This window comes from Equus quagga, chromosome 9, assembly GCF_021613505.1.
Source record: "Equus quagga isolate Etosha38 chromosome 9, UCLA_HA_Equagga_1.0, whole genome shotgun sequence".
NCBI lineage: Eukaryota > Metazoa > Chordata > Mammalia > Perissodactyla > Equidae > Equus > Equus quagga.
Window position 1 is genome coordinate 57,067,462 of NC_060275.1, and position 14,352 is coordinate 57,081,813.

Sequence of the window (14,352 nt, forward strand, 5' to 3'; positions counted from 1 at the left end):
CGTGGGTGTGCCTGAGAACCTCCTTGTGTTTTGTTGTGTCTGGTTGTTTTCAGGGTGATGTGTAGAGAGGATGGGAAATGAGGTTGGAAAGATGGTCAGGACCACATTAGGAGGGGGAGGGTCTTATATGCCTAGCTAATATGGACTATATTCTGAAGCTTATGGGAACCTATTGGAGGATTTAAATTAGATAAATGATGTGGTATTTATGATTTAGAAATAACAATTTACTTGATGGAAAAAACTTTCCTTCGTTCAGCAAATATTTTGGGGGAACCTATTACATGCCAGATATTGTTTTAGGCCTCAGGAAAGTAACAATAAACAATTCCATTAAAATTCCCTACATTTAGATGAACTTACATTCTAGTGATTGGAGGTCACTACATAAAAAAGCAAAACAAAAAGTTAGTTATGTGACTTATTAAAAGATGTTAAGTGCTATAGAAAAAATAAAGCAAGGAACATAGATAGGGAATCTTAGACATGGATGGGGAATGTTACATTTTTAAATAGGATGCTTTGTTATACTTGAATGTAAGGAAAAATTACTTTGGTTTGTGTTTTTTTATGAATTTGCTTTCACTGCGTGTTTTAGGACTCAGATTCTATGCCATATTCATCTCTTATTTATGTCAATTAATATTGCTGTTTTATACATTTGTTTACAGAAATAGTATTGAGAGAAACTCCTATATTGGCTGTGAAATAGAAATAAACTTGATTTCCTGTCCATTTAGTGTATTTACTCCTTCTAGTAATGTGGGAAAATTTGAAAAATTTAGAGTTTGGAGATGAGAAAGTTAAAGAGTAACCTCAGAACCATGTTCGAGGATGTGAATGGTTATTTAAGCTAGACTTCTATCTCTGTTTGCTTGGTTACTCCAGTTACTTCTATCTCCATTAAGGACAGAACAAGACAGAATGCGGTTAGCTTCAGCAGGAGCGTTAAGGCTGGAGTGAGGACAAACATGAGTTTTCCATACTGGAGTGGATGGCCTAGGGAGGATGAATTGTTCTCATCATGTACCTCTACACTATGGAGTCATGGATACTACTGTGGTTGTCAGTCCAGCTGATTTGGGCTCAGCTCCAACAATGGTGAATGAGTCCTTAAAGTAGGGCATTTGAGGCCCATTCTGTCGGAAGGGGGGCCAGAAAGGAAGCCAGGCAAAGGTTGAGAGTGATTCTAGTCTGTGATAGGGAGACAAGATTTCTTGAGCATCGGTCTGTGGAGCAGAGTGATCAGCAGGAGGAGATTTGGGGACAAATGACCAAGAACAACAGGATGCCCAGAGATCCTAGGTGCTGGGTCATTAGGTCACATCACACAAATGGAACAGGCTCCCAACTGGGTTTTGCCCTTGGGAAGGACTGAGCAGAAAGACAGATTAGTTATTAATTTCAGAAGGTAGGACTTTTATCAACCAATGTTTCGCTGAGGAGGGTGGAAGACCCTGGTCCTGATTATTAATCACATTGGTTTGAAGTCTCTTAAGTTACCAGAAATAGTCTCTTTTTGGTTATTGGGGAGGTAGACAAAGAATTCAGGTAATCTTTAATTGGTCCATGGTACTGTAAAGAAATTCTTTATGAAACGAGCATGTTCAGGACAAGAAAAAGTCTTCTTGTGGAACTTGGCCTACGTTGTCAGAAATAGGTCGTTTTCTCCTCTAAAGCAGTAACCATGCATGGAAGTGGACTGCAGGGCTAGAGGTTCCTACATCTCTCCTGGCCAAGCAGAATTGCTCCTAGATCACTGGGAGCCTCCTGCTGAGAACCAAGAAGGTCCCCCTAATTTTGTTCTCTCTAAAGTATGGCATTCGAGGGAGTACATGGCAGTGGCTTTCTGCCCACATTGATCCATCCCTTGCCTCAAATTTGACTATTTGTGGAAACCAAAGGCCATTGTTTTAAGTATCTGAAGGTCTTCCTCTAGAGATGAAGAGATAGCTCTGTCTACCAACATCCCTGAGCATCTCTAGGACTGTGTGTGTTGTGAGGCAGCTTTGAGACTCAGCTGGATATGGCACCATCATGAATATGAGGCCGTAAGTTTATCCTGGGAGACAGGAGGGCTGAATAAGGCCTAAAGAGGGAAGTTTATTTGAAGGGACAAAGAAGGACCTCTAAGGAACCAATAGGGGAAATAAGACAAAACAAAAGGGTAACAAACCTTCCTTGTTTAGGGCAGGGGACATTCTCCCTGCAGTGGAACATCCTACTATTCATTATAAAAGTATAAAGATACCATCTCGAAATTCCAGTGTGTGTTAGCTAAAGGAGACAGGGAACACAGGAGTTTATGTAGCCAACTCCCTGTGGCACTTTTGAGGTCAGCAAGGTTTGATTTTATGGAGGTCTCAGAAGGTAGAAGTTTTCAAGAAGAGAAATTTCGTAACAGGTGGGTGACATTTGGAGGACCTACCATGGAGACAGCCAGGGGAGGCTCAAGGCAAGAAGTGAGGCAGTTTTTACCCAAATAAGAAGAAATAACTAGCTGTGATCAAGGTGAGAACTAGACTGGGTCTGCAACACCATGAATCAGTAAATATCTGCCTTACTCCTTTGCTCCTGAGCTTGTTTGCAAATATTAAAAAATAAGACACATGGAGAACTGAGTGTCCACATCCAGTTCTCAAGGTGCTGGAAGCTGTGAGGGAAGGAGCTAGCTGTTTCATAAATAAACAGTCCAATGCTTTAGCCAGACAATGGCTTTCTTTCCAAAACACATGGGGACTACCACTGAGAGAGGACGTTATGATTTAGGAATTAGGCCAGATGATTGAGAAGGGACAGATGGAAAGAGCCTAAATATTTATGACATTGAAGACAAGAGAGGAAATGATTCCATTACTGAAGAACACAGGTAATTAAACTATTTTGGCTAATAATTTTAACCAGCTCCTTGTCTTAAAAAATCTTATGTAATTTGCTAATAGTAGATTTGAGTTGTATTCCCTTCTGTTTGGCTCTTTTCTACCTCATTTTCCGTCTCTTTCTCTGTCTCTCTCTCTCCCTAGGGAGGATATTTGCTCAGTTAGAGAAAGCTCTCTTCACTCAAAGGGATACCAGTAGTTAATTGTGGTTCCTATAAGAACCTCGCGACAAGCTTTTACTTCTGTTGCTTGATTTATTTAACAGATATTTATTGAATGCTTACTATATGACAGGGTGTGTTCCAGACTCTGGGAATTCATCAGTAAAAGTAGGCTGACAAAAATTCCTACCCGCCCTTATACAGTTTATATTCTATTGGGAAACGTAGTTACGTTCTAGTGGGAAAAAAATGACAAGAAACATTATGTATATATTTAGATATAATGTTAGATGGAAATAAGAGTTGTGGAGAAAAATAAATCAGGAAAATAGGTTAGGAAGGGCCAGGAGTATGGGAGGAATGTAATGGGGGGAGGGGTGTCTAAATTTAAGCAGAGTAGTTGGAGAAGACCCCACAGAGATGGTGACGTTTGAGCGAAGCCTTGACGAAAGTGAGGGAGTTAGCCAAGCAGGTACCCCGGGAAAGTGTGTTCCAGGCAGAGGAACAGCAAGTATAGGTGAGTCCTGTGTGGTCAGGGCACAGCAAGGAAGCCACTGTACCCAGAGCCAACTAAGGGAGGGAGAGGGGAAGTCAGTGAGTTGATAGGGGCCCAATCAGGGAGGGTTGTACAGAGCTCATTATAAGGACTTCGGGTTCCCTCTGAGTGAAATAGAAGCCATTTGAGAGTTTTAAGCAGAGGAGAGACCTGATATAGCTTCCATTTTTGCAGGAACATTCTGTCTGCCCTTTTGGGACTAGAATGTGCTGGGAAGGACACAAGGAGAAGATGGGAGACTAGCTAGGAGACTATTGAAGTAATCTAGGTGAGAGATGATGGCAGCTTGGACTAGAGTGACTGTAGTGAGACGGTGAGAAGGGGCCAGTTTCTGGATGTATTTTGAAGGTAAAGCTGGAAGAATTTCTTAATGGATTGGAGAAAGAAAATTAGACTATTGATAGCGAGCACTATGCAGTCTATACAGAAACTGGTAAATAATAATGTACACCTGAAATTACACAATGTTATAAACCATTATGGCCTCAATAAAATAATTGAAAAAGATTCTTAAAATTTTATGGAATTGTGGATTATAAGAACTGAAAGGACTTTTAGAATGGAAGACATTCAGTGGCTTTCAGATATTTTAGCTGGGGGATGCCTTTTTCCAACGAAGTCTCAGAGGAAACCCTAACCTGTATGCAGATCTTAGTGGACCTGCCAGTATTCCTTTGCTGACCCTACCCCATCCCATCTCCTACCACAGACTCTGAGGCCTCAAGGGGAACACCTAGGTTGTCCAGAGGAAAGGTTTAATACTGGCATCTCATTTATCAGTAATGAATCTAGAGGTTACGATTCTTGCTTAACTTAATCTTTACTGAAGATAAACACAGTATTTAGTTTGAGAGCTGGAAGAGAACCCAGTTTCCTGAATCTCAGGACAATGGACTATCTGCTTCTCTCTTTGGTGCCTGTGGCTGTGCTCCTTGTCCAGAGCAGTGCAGGACTCTTGGATGAATGAATAGCTTAGATAGAAAGAGCCCTGAGGCCCAGCGGTAGCAATACCCCAGGATAAATGCTGCCCTCTCACCCCTGTGGTACCCACTCTGGGGTCCAGGTTTGTGTTGTAAAACACCTGTGTTTATGGTGGTCCTGCCAGTTAGGTGTGGTCCTCATAACCTGTGTACCCCAAATGCATATGGAAAGGACATCTTTTAGTGGACAACTTAGAACTCTTGTTGAGTTTTGTGATTTATGCTGCTTACTCAGTGGAGCAAAGTCATGAGAAGGTTTTATGTAAGGTTAGTCTTGATGAATACATGTTAAATGCTCAGTAATGTCCCCAGTTACCATGACATTCAGATACATTTAAAACTTACAGATTGAGAGCCATTAACAGTACTCAGCAAGGCATCCATGACTGGGTACCTGGCCCCCCAAGTCTTATTTTAACATCACAGACAGTAGCATCCTGTTAAAATGAAAGTTAGAACACCCCAGGGACCTTCCCCGCACCCCCACAACCCCCACCCCATGTGCCTTTGTATATTTTGATCATGGTGCTGGTTACATGGGTGTTTTTTTTCCCTCTATATAAACCGATTGACCTGGACCTTTCACACACACACACACACACACACACACACACACACACGCAGTGCTCTAATAAAATAATTTTTTAAATGTCAGAGTATCAGTCCTTGGACTCAAAATCCTTTAATGCCTCAGGTCTCACTTGGAGTCAAAGCAGCTTTCTGTCCAGTGGCCCACAAGGCTCCACAGGACTGGCCCCAGCTCTTGGTGGACCTCCTATCCCCTTACTCTACCCTCAGACAGTTACTCAGGAAGATACTGCCAAATGGTATCCCTACTGTTACTACTGCTCCACCCATGGTAGGTGCTCAATATGTACTTCATGAAATGAAATGTAACTGAAATCATGTTTATCCTTGTGGGGTTGGAGCTGTGTGTCTGGATTTCTGTTTGGATGATGCCATGGAGAATTAGATACTTTATTAGCGTCTTTAAAATTAGGATTGTGATGGATTTAGAATTCTAAAAACATGCGGTTTTCACAGAGATTTTTCCCCTTAAAATAGGCTTTGTATTTTTCCTGATTATAAAATCATACATAAAATTCACAAGAAACTGAGAAATTGCTAATGACCGCAGCACCCAGAGGTGGCCACTGTCTATGTTTTGGTCAGTATCCTTTCAAACTATTTTCCCATGTGTGTTGCATATGTTGTTTTTTGTTCCTCAGTGTTTTAAGGTGGTTCTTACCTGCTTGCTTTTATTACTGTTCTAAGAAGTTATTAAGAATAACTTATCACGTTTTCTATCTAGAAAAACACAGCAAGAAATTCATTCGTTCATTGGTCTTAAACATAGAAATAGTGTTGTTTGGCAGTTCAAGTCCTGAAGGACTTTACTCATTTTTAAAATGCCTGATGGTTTTTTGATGAAAGTTGGGTAATTTTTTCAAGCTGCTCTAAAGGGTAATTGTAGAACCAAAAGTCTAAAGCCTGAAAGTACCTTGAATTTTTAAGAGCACACTTTTCACTTATGATTCTCAGAGACTTTCAGAAACATTGAAATAATCTTTTCAGCACCATAGTGGGAAGGATAAGCCACATCATCAAGTGGATTGAGTTAAAAAGTCTTATTCCTATCTTCAGTAGAAGGCTCTTCTATGTTAATTTTATTATATGGGCTAATATCCTTTTATCATGTCAGATTCATCTTTCTGAAGGACAACTATGGTTTCAGTAGCACCACTTAAGATATGACTTTTATTAAACGCTTGTGGGATAACTTAATTCATTATACAGAATGTAAACCTTCAAATTAAATTCCCCTTTGTTCCAAGTTCATGATCAGGAAAGTCAGCCCTGTTTTTGAGTGAGGGGAGAATGTTGTTAGAGATGCATTGTCTTTACTTTTACCTCTCGGCATGCCATGTAAATCTCTGTGTGATGTTAGGTGAGGAACATGCAACATCTGCAGATCTCTTCCTCAGATTTCCAGGGAGAGGGGCCAGCCTCATGGTCAAGTGGTTAAGTTTGCGTGCTCTGCTTCGGCGTCCCGGGGTTCACTGGTTCAGATCCTAGGCATAGACCTGCACACTGTTCATCAAGCCGTGCTGTGGTGGCATCCCACATAGAAGAACTAGAATGACTTACCACTAGGATGTACAACTATGTAATGGGGCTTGAGAATAAAAAAAAAAGAGGAGGATTGGCAACAGACGTTAAGGCCAATCTTCCTTGCACACACATACAAAATTTCCAAAGAGATCAATGTTGATAATATGTGAGGTATTAATTCTCTTACAGGTTACTCAAAATGTATTCCTTGCATTGAAAAATTTTGTAAGAGAATGTACATATATCATCCATATGCCATTCACGTGCTTTCAAAAGCTAACATTTAAGAAGAATTGCCCTAAGGATTAACCTTTTCATTTTTGAAGATTCTCAAAGCTTTACTTTCTGGATGCTGTAATTCTGGCTCCCTTTATAGAAATTACTCCAGTATTCCAACCTCACTGAAGGCTGATATAGGAAATAATATGGGGAGTCCTTTTCCCTTTTTGATAAAATTGGTATCTAAGGTAGCCTCCATATTGTTGTATAGCACCCTTTAATAAAAAGAGTGACAGATCCTCTTAAGTCTTTTTTATTTTTGAGGAAGATTAGCCGTGAGCTAACATCTGCTGCCAATCCTCCTCTTTTTGCTGAGGAAGACTGGCCCTGAGCTAACATCCGTGCCCATCTTCCTCTACTTTATATGTGGGACGTCTGCCACAGCATGGCTTGCAAGCGGTGCCGTGTCCACACCTGGGATCTGAACCGGCAAAACCCGGGCCATCGAAGCGCTTAACTGCTGCACCACCAGGCCGGCCACCCTCTTAAGTCTTAGAAGCAGGAGAAAGTCTGTTTCTGATTAATTGGCATGCTTACCACTACGGGCCAGCAAGGGCTCACCACCCTGCCTCTAGTTTCCTTGTCTCCGTGGCAGCTCATTTGCTTGGAGTTTGGTTTAGTGCTCAGTTATTGGAACTCTCTTCAGTCACAAAGTTTTTCTTTGTTCCCTTGCTTTTCTAGGTTCATGGTTTTTGTCTTTTACTGGTTGTTTTCATTTTTATTGAACTTTACTTTTATGATATGTAATCTTGTACCTTGCAGTGTGGAGTAGGCAATATATATATAAATCAATAAAAATATTGTAATCTCTATACTAAACTTACATTGGTTATGGTAAAATTATTTATACTAATTTTAGAGACCTGTTACTTCTTCACTTATAGGTTGCTAATGGCTAAATTTAATCTCTTTCTTATTCACAATATAAGTACATTAAGAAAGCCCTCATTACTGAGAACAAGTCCTAGATTTTACTGTCAGAAATGTTGGAGCCAAAATCACTCTCGACTTTCAGGTTTGTGAATGATAAAAGTGTGAACTGAATGAGTCGATGTTGTTACATGAATTTTAACAGAAATAGCTACCATAGAATACTTAGCCAATTCACAAAAAATGCTGATTTTATTGCTGTGATGTAATACTGTACATAGGTCCTTATTTTGTGACTGAGATCATATCTGTGAAAACTGAGGCCTTAAAAACAGTGTAGGAAAAATTGAGAACAACTTTCTGTTGCCTTTTTTCCTCCAGCTTTATTGAGATGTAATTGACATATAACATTGTGTAAGTTCAAGGTCTATGTGTTGATTCGATACACTTATATGTTGCAAAATGATGATCACCATACCGTTAGCTAACACCTGCATCACATTACCTAATTACTATTTCTTTTTTTGCGGTGAGAACATTTAAGATCTACCCTCTTAGCAACTTTCAAGTACTTTTTGTTGCCTTTTAACTAATATAATGTTGACTCTACCAAGTGGATTAACTTTGGTCTCTGAGATGCATATTTGTTCTCCTAGAAATCAAGATTGAGCATTTATCTTTGAACCCTGTCCATGTTTAGATTTAGAGTATTCAAATTATTAAGCTACTGGTCCTTAAAATTTTTTTAATATAGTTTTTTGTTTTGTATAAAAGTTTGAAATTCACAGAACACCTTAGGATATTTCATTTCTTTCTTGGTTTCAGGGTTCTTAAAACTGCTTGTTTTTTTCCAATGGTAACAAAATATTAAGAAATTCTCTTACTCTTAATCATTCTTTTCCTTTATCCTCTCTCAAATGGTATACTCCAACTGGTTAATATTATTTTGTGCATAATTAGAATGAGATTTAGGACAAAAAGATTTTTTCCTGCAGTTTGGTAGAAATTCTGGGTTTTATGTTCCATTATTGGAAATTCCTTCTTTGACTTTGAGTAAATTAGGAATTCCCTTTGGACTGTTTCCTCATCTGTGACATGAGAGATTGGACCACTGTGTCTCTAGGGCCCTCTCAGCATTAGAACTTTATGAATCTATGACAATTCAAAGTCACTGAAATTCATTAGAAGCTTTATGTAGGAATGTAGAGAAACTAAAGAAGACCCCAAATTTATTACTAAGAATATATAAAGTGATTGTAAGATCTACTGCTGATTCTAGAAATTTTTTCGTAAATCAGAAAGGACTGCCATTTTCTTCATTTAATAAGTCTTGACTCTAAAGAAGAGGAGTTAAATATTGCAAAATTTTTTATTAAATCTATAGCTCCTGAAGGAAAAACTGGTTTTTGAGTTGTTCATTTTGTATTCCATTCCAATATTATACATGTGAAATCACCATGAATTTGTAGCCAGAATGTTTCCAGTGTTTAACAATCTCTGATTTCCTTCAGCTTCTGACTTGGCAGAAATACTCAACAAGTTCTGCAAAGAATATACAAAATATAATAAGAAACTGTATGTTTTTATTTTCCTGTCTTCTTTCTCTGACTTGCGTTTTCTCCATTGAGGACGTTTCCTGGTTCTAGTGTGTCAAAATGTAGCTTAGGGGTCACACCCGTGGTCTCAAAGTTCCTGAAATATCCTGTTGACAGTACAGAAGCTGTAGCAACTGGGCCTTATATCCAGGAATCATCACAGTACCTGCCTATTTTAAGAGATTAATTTTTAGTGGTTTTTTAAAGTCAATTAGCAAATACCAACTGAACATTCCAATAAAATACTGTTAGCTAAAGAGAGGGCTTAATATAAATGAGTTATCTACTTCTCACTGGGCAGTGGTTCTCCATCTTGGCTGCCATCAGAATCGTTCTGAGGATCTCTAGAAACCCTCACTGCCAGGCTGCACCTCGGGCCAGTGAGAGCAGTGGCCTGGGCTGGAGCTCAGGCATCAGTAGTGTTGAAAGATGCCCAGGTGATTCTAGTATGTAGGCAAGGTTAGAGCCTCTCATCTAGGGTTCTTAGTTTGTTTGAAATATCACAATAATTTGTTTGTTAGAGGACCACCCCCTAATGTCTAAAACCACTGGACTTTTGGATAGCAAAGTGTGGTGGAGACGGCCTTGCAGGGTGAGTCAGGATCAAGTTGGAAGTCTGCCTCTATCAACACCAGTTATGTTAACTTGGATAGACGTTTTACTCTGGTCTGCAGTTTCATTCCAGCTTTAGCATTAATCTTTAACACTTAATAGCACTTTAGCAATTTTCTAGTATTTTCTATATCACATGAAGTAGTCAATAGGTTCAAAATTTCAACCTAGTTGTTTTGATTCAAGTTGCCCTGTGATGGAGAGACCTTTAGTTTGATGTTCACCTAATGACTTACCACTGAGAAGATTTGGATTTTATGAATTTGAAATTCAATGGGGTGATGTTAATATTTCTGTTATCTAAGAAGTAAGAGATTTCTAAGGAAATCGGTAGCACAAGCCTTGTTCATGCATCCTGAGTAACGTTAAGCCTACTTAAGAAAACAAACTCTTTTGACAACTTTGTTACATAGGTGGGCATCCTCGTTACAAATGAGTCTTACACATTCTTGAAAGCAGATTTGGAAACTCAGAGGTAGTGATGGGGAGAGCCTGAGACAGGAGGCAGAGGATTTGGGCACTTATCTGGATTTTGCCATTTATTAGCAGTTTAATTATGGGCAAGTCACTTAATCTCTGAGTCTTAATTTCCTCATCTGTGAAATGGGAATAATAGTATCTACCCTAATTAGTCCACAGGGTGCTTATGAGGCTCAGATTAGATCATTCATTTATTCAACAAATAGATGATTCACCAAGTGCCTGTTACTTGCCGGGCAGCACTCTAGATGTGAATGATATAAAGAAGGAAAATACATCTTGGAAGGAGTTAGCCAATATATTAGTCACTGCTCACATTTAAAAAAATTATTATATTGTAGGCCCTTTGAAGAGGGCTTGCTTTTTCATCTCCATGTTTTCATGTCTCAATACCTGGCATGTAACATAGAAGGGGCTAAAATATTGGTTATATGAATGAATGAATCACATAATTCATTTCCTTGAAAATATTTTGTCACTCTATACTGTGGCTCCCTTGAACAAGTTGAAATGAGTAAAGTGTGGAGGTGGTTTCATTTCCCTGCTGGTTTAATGTTCCACGTGAACTTGGACATAGTAGTCTAACCTGAGATCCTTTAAAACCACAGCAATGGTTAATTTTTTAGTTGAAGTTTAATTCAATTTAGGTTAGTATTCCCTTTTTTCCAATTACCATTTCAACAACATCAGGAGTACCTGTTTTTGGCTGATGTCCTTTTCATGTTTGGTATTAATCTGAACTCCAGTATTTCTTTTGGAAAGGAGGATAAATTCTTTCCTTGACATCCCTTTTTTCCATTAAGTTAAAAAAAAGTCACTTCATAAATATGATTTCAAACAGCTGGATTTTAATCCTTCCACCTTATGGGAAGAGAGAGTTTGGCTTCAGCAACACTCCTACCACATGGCCTGGATCACATTCAGCACACAGATATTTTAACCTGGACAGTGCAGCCAGTGACGAACTTGTGGTTGTGCATTTGGGTTGTGTTCACATGTTATTCTAAACTAGGTCAGGGGCTGTGGTTGGTCTCTTTTTCTTTACTCGTTTAGGAGAATGTGAACAAATGGAGAATTGTGATATCCCTTTCATACTGGGTCACAGAAATACTTTGAGGATGGAAGTTCTGTCTCTTTACGACAGGCAAGGGGTTACTTTCTTCGCAGTTGCATGTGTTGTTAGTGTAGCTGGAGGAGGCCTCAGTGTGCTGATGCCCAGAGTTTCATTTGAATAATGGAATTTTAGAGTGGAAAGGACCTTGGACTTGCTCTAGGCCTTCCACTCATATTCTAGACAGAAAAAAATTGAGGAGAAATGAGGTGGCTGGGATAGTCAGCATCAGTGGGGGTCCTGGGACCCTTTTCCTGAGGTTTTCTACCAGCTGCCCACTGAGTGGGAAAATCTTGGCAGCTTCTGTGGGTGCTCTTAGGAGAAAGCTCATAGTCAGAATGCAAGGTGACATTCAATGTAAGATATATGTAGATTTTATGTGCCCATGTGTATGTAATTGTATAATTTCCTTTATCCTTAATTGCTTAAATTGATAGTATTGTGTTAAGTTTGCAAATTTATTTTAGAGTCTTATAAAAATAAATTCCGTTTTCAAATATTGGTTTGTACAGATTTCTGGGATCCCATGTTCAGTGTGGCATATAGAGATTTGGATTGGGCTCTGTCCTATTCTTTAAGTCACTCATATGGCACTTGGCATGGATGCTTCTCAGGTAGCAGAGAGCACACACTATTTTCCCATGTTTTATATTACAAAGTCAGTGCTACCCCTGGCTGGTATTAAACCTGGTTTTCCTTAGGCATGAGATGAATGAACACCAGAGGGGTTAAATATTTTGCCCAGAGCTTTACAACATCTAGTGACAAGTTGGAAGTAACACATATGAGCCTCCTTTTGTCAAGCCTGAGCTTCCAAGTTCTGCTGTAGCCCCAATTACTACTGCACAGGCTCTTCTCATCCTTGGAGGCACGGAAAATAGCCAAGGATTTTTTTCAAGCAAAATATAAGCCCTATAGCTATGACTTTTGCTGGGCAGGTCATGGAGAGAAAGCGCCTGTATTACCCTTTTTGTGGGTTAGAGTAAGGCATGGCAGGCCCCAGAGTACCCCAGGGGCCCTGTCCTGTGCATTTCATAGAGGGAAGGCCTTTACCAAGATAGCCTTCCTCTGAGTTCAATTTCCTGGGCTCTCCAGAGAGACTGAGTTCTCAAACTATCATGGCATGCAAATGGGGAAGAAAAAAATAACAGCTCAAGAGTGTCAAACTTGCATTGACTACTTCATGCTTTATATTGTGCTTTTCAGAGTGCAAATTCACCTGCACCAGCGGTAAATGCTTGTATCTTGGTTCATTGGTCTGTAACCAACAGAATGACTGTGGGGACAACAGTGATGAAGAAAACTGTCTCCTGGTGACTGAACATCCACCTCCAGGCATCTTCAACTGTAAGTCCCTCCTACTTACTTTGGCATCAAGTCTAGTTGTATTTTTGAAATGGTAGGAGGTAAGGTCATGGGGAAATGGGAAGGATACTGTTCTTTGGAAAAGAAAAGACATATGCATTTTCACAAAGGGAGTGTTTTCTTCTTTTAGGATAGAAAGCTGGTGTGTCTAAAAGTGGGAAATTTATTCTGTTTTCAAAGATGGCTAGTGGCACTGTGTTTTGGAATAAGCTTTTGCTACTTATCTTAGAAGCACTGATTGGATTCCGAGAAATAATATATTGATTTCATATTCTTCATACCAGTTTTGTAGAAATTTTTAGAGTAATTTTAAATAAAAATCTTTAATTAAAAAATTAAATAAAGATGTGGAGAGTTCATAATTGTTTAATTAAAATAAGAAAGAAATTTATATGGGACTTTTAAAAAAAGGTTCTGATCGTGTATTTTTCTATTTGATACTGGATAGAAAATAACTTAAGTGAGGTGTTTACATGTGTGAATCCCAAGGCTGAGGCTTTGAGCATTTCTTGAACTTGAAACAGGTAGAATCAGAGTTTGAAGTTCATTGATTTTTGATCTCACGGTTTTTATGAAGAGGAAAGGGAAAGGAGGCAGCTTTGCAATACTGCGGAACTTCTCTTAGGAAAAGTGGCTTGTTGTTCCCTGTGTTTCCTTGGGCTGAGTAAGTGGGTTGAGGATGAGAGTGCTTTTACAGTAGTGCGTGCTGGAGGGATGTTTGCAGCCCTGACCCTCTTTGTGGGGTCTTCTTACTGAGGTCACTTCATGAAACATTCAGCTTCTCTCCCCACTTTTACTGACATTATTTTGAGGAATCATATTTGTTTTTACTTACAGATTTTTAAATTTTTGTTATGGAAATCAGACTATGTAAATACTGATACTGTAATGTGAAACATGAGGAGATTTTTAAAAAGAAACCATTTTCTCTATTCCTACTGTATTTTTATAAGGGGGAAAGCTTAGAAAATGGCTGTGCCTAGCAAATTTTAAGCCTGCTCTTTAGGCTTGCTAAATTCAAGAGTCTAACAGTGCAGTAGTTTTCCTGAAGTTTTTCTGTTGTGTCAATTTGTATTTCCTTATATTTTGCATTCTTAGAGTCCCATCTCTATACTTTGAGAAGACAGTTTAAGGTTAGGACTGTGCTTTCCTGTGGTGTTTGGTTTGTGTGTTTCCTCTGGTTTTGTGTTTTTCCTCTGGTTTTTGGTGATGTTTTGTGCAGTGGCCTGTGGTCTTCAACACTGTAGTTTGCATAATGCAGCTTTCCTGGACATAGGCAAGGGGTCCCTGAAGTGAATTGTCCTTCCTGCTCTGAGCCTGACTGCTGGTTTGGGATCCTGGCCCTGACACTT

At 39.3% G+C, this 14,352-nt stretch overlaps 1 protein-coding gene across 16 annotated transcripts in view; it reads left to right on the forward strand.

The window, feature by feature from the left end:
• Positions 1-14,352, forward strand: part of LDLRAD4 (low density lipoprotein receptor class A domain containing 4) — a 430,085-nt gene that overhangs the window by 214,161 nt on the left and 201,572 nt on the right. For all 16 annotated transcript variants that reach the window (XM_046670900.1, XM_046670889.1, XM_046670902.1 and 13 more), the window contains one exon: positions 12,842-12,982. In XM_046670900.1, the coding sequence (XP_046526856.1) occupies positions 12,842-12,982 (141 nt within the window). The remainder of the gene's footprint in view (positions 1-12,841; positions 12,983-14,352) is intronic.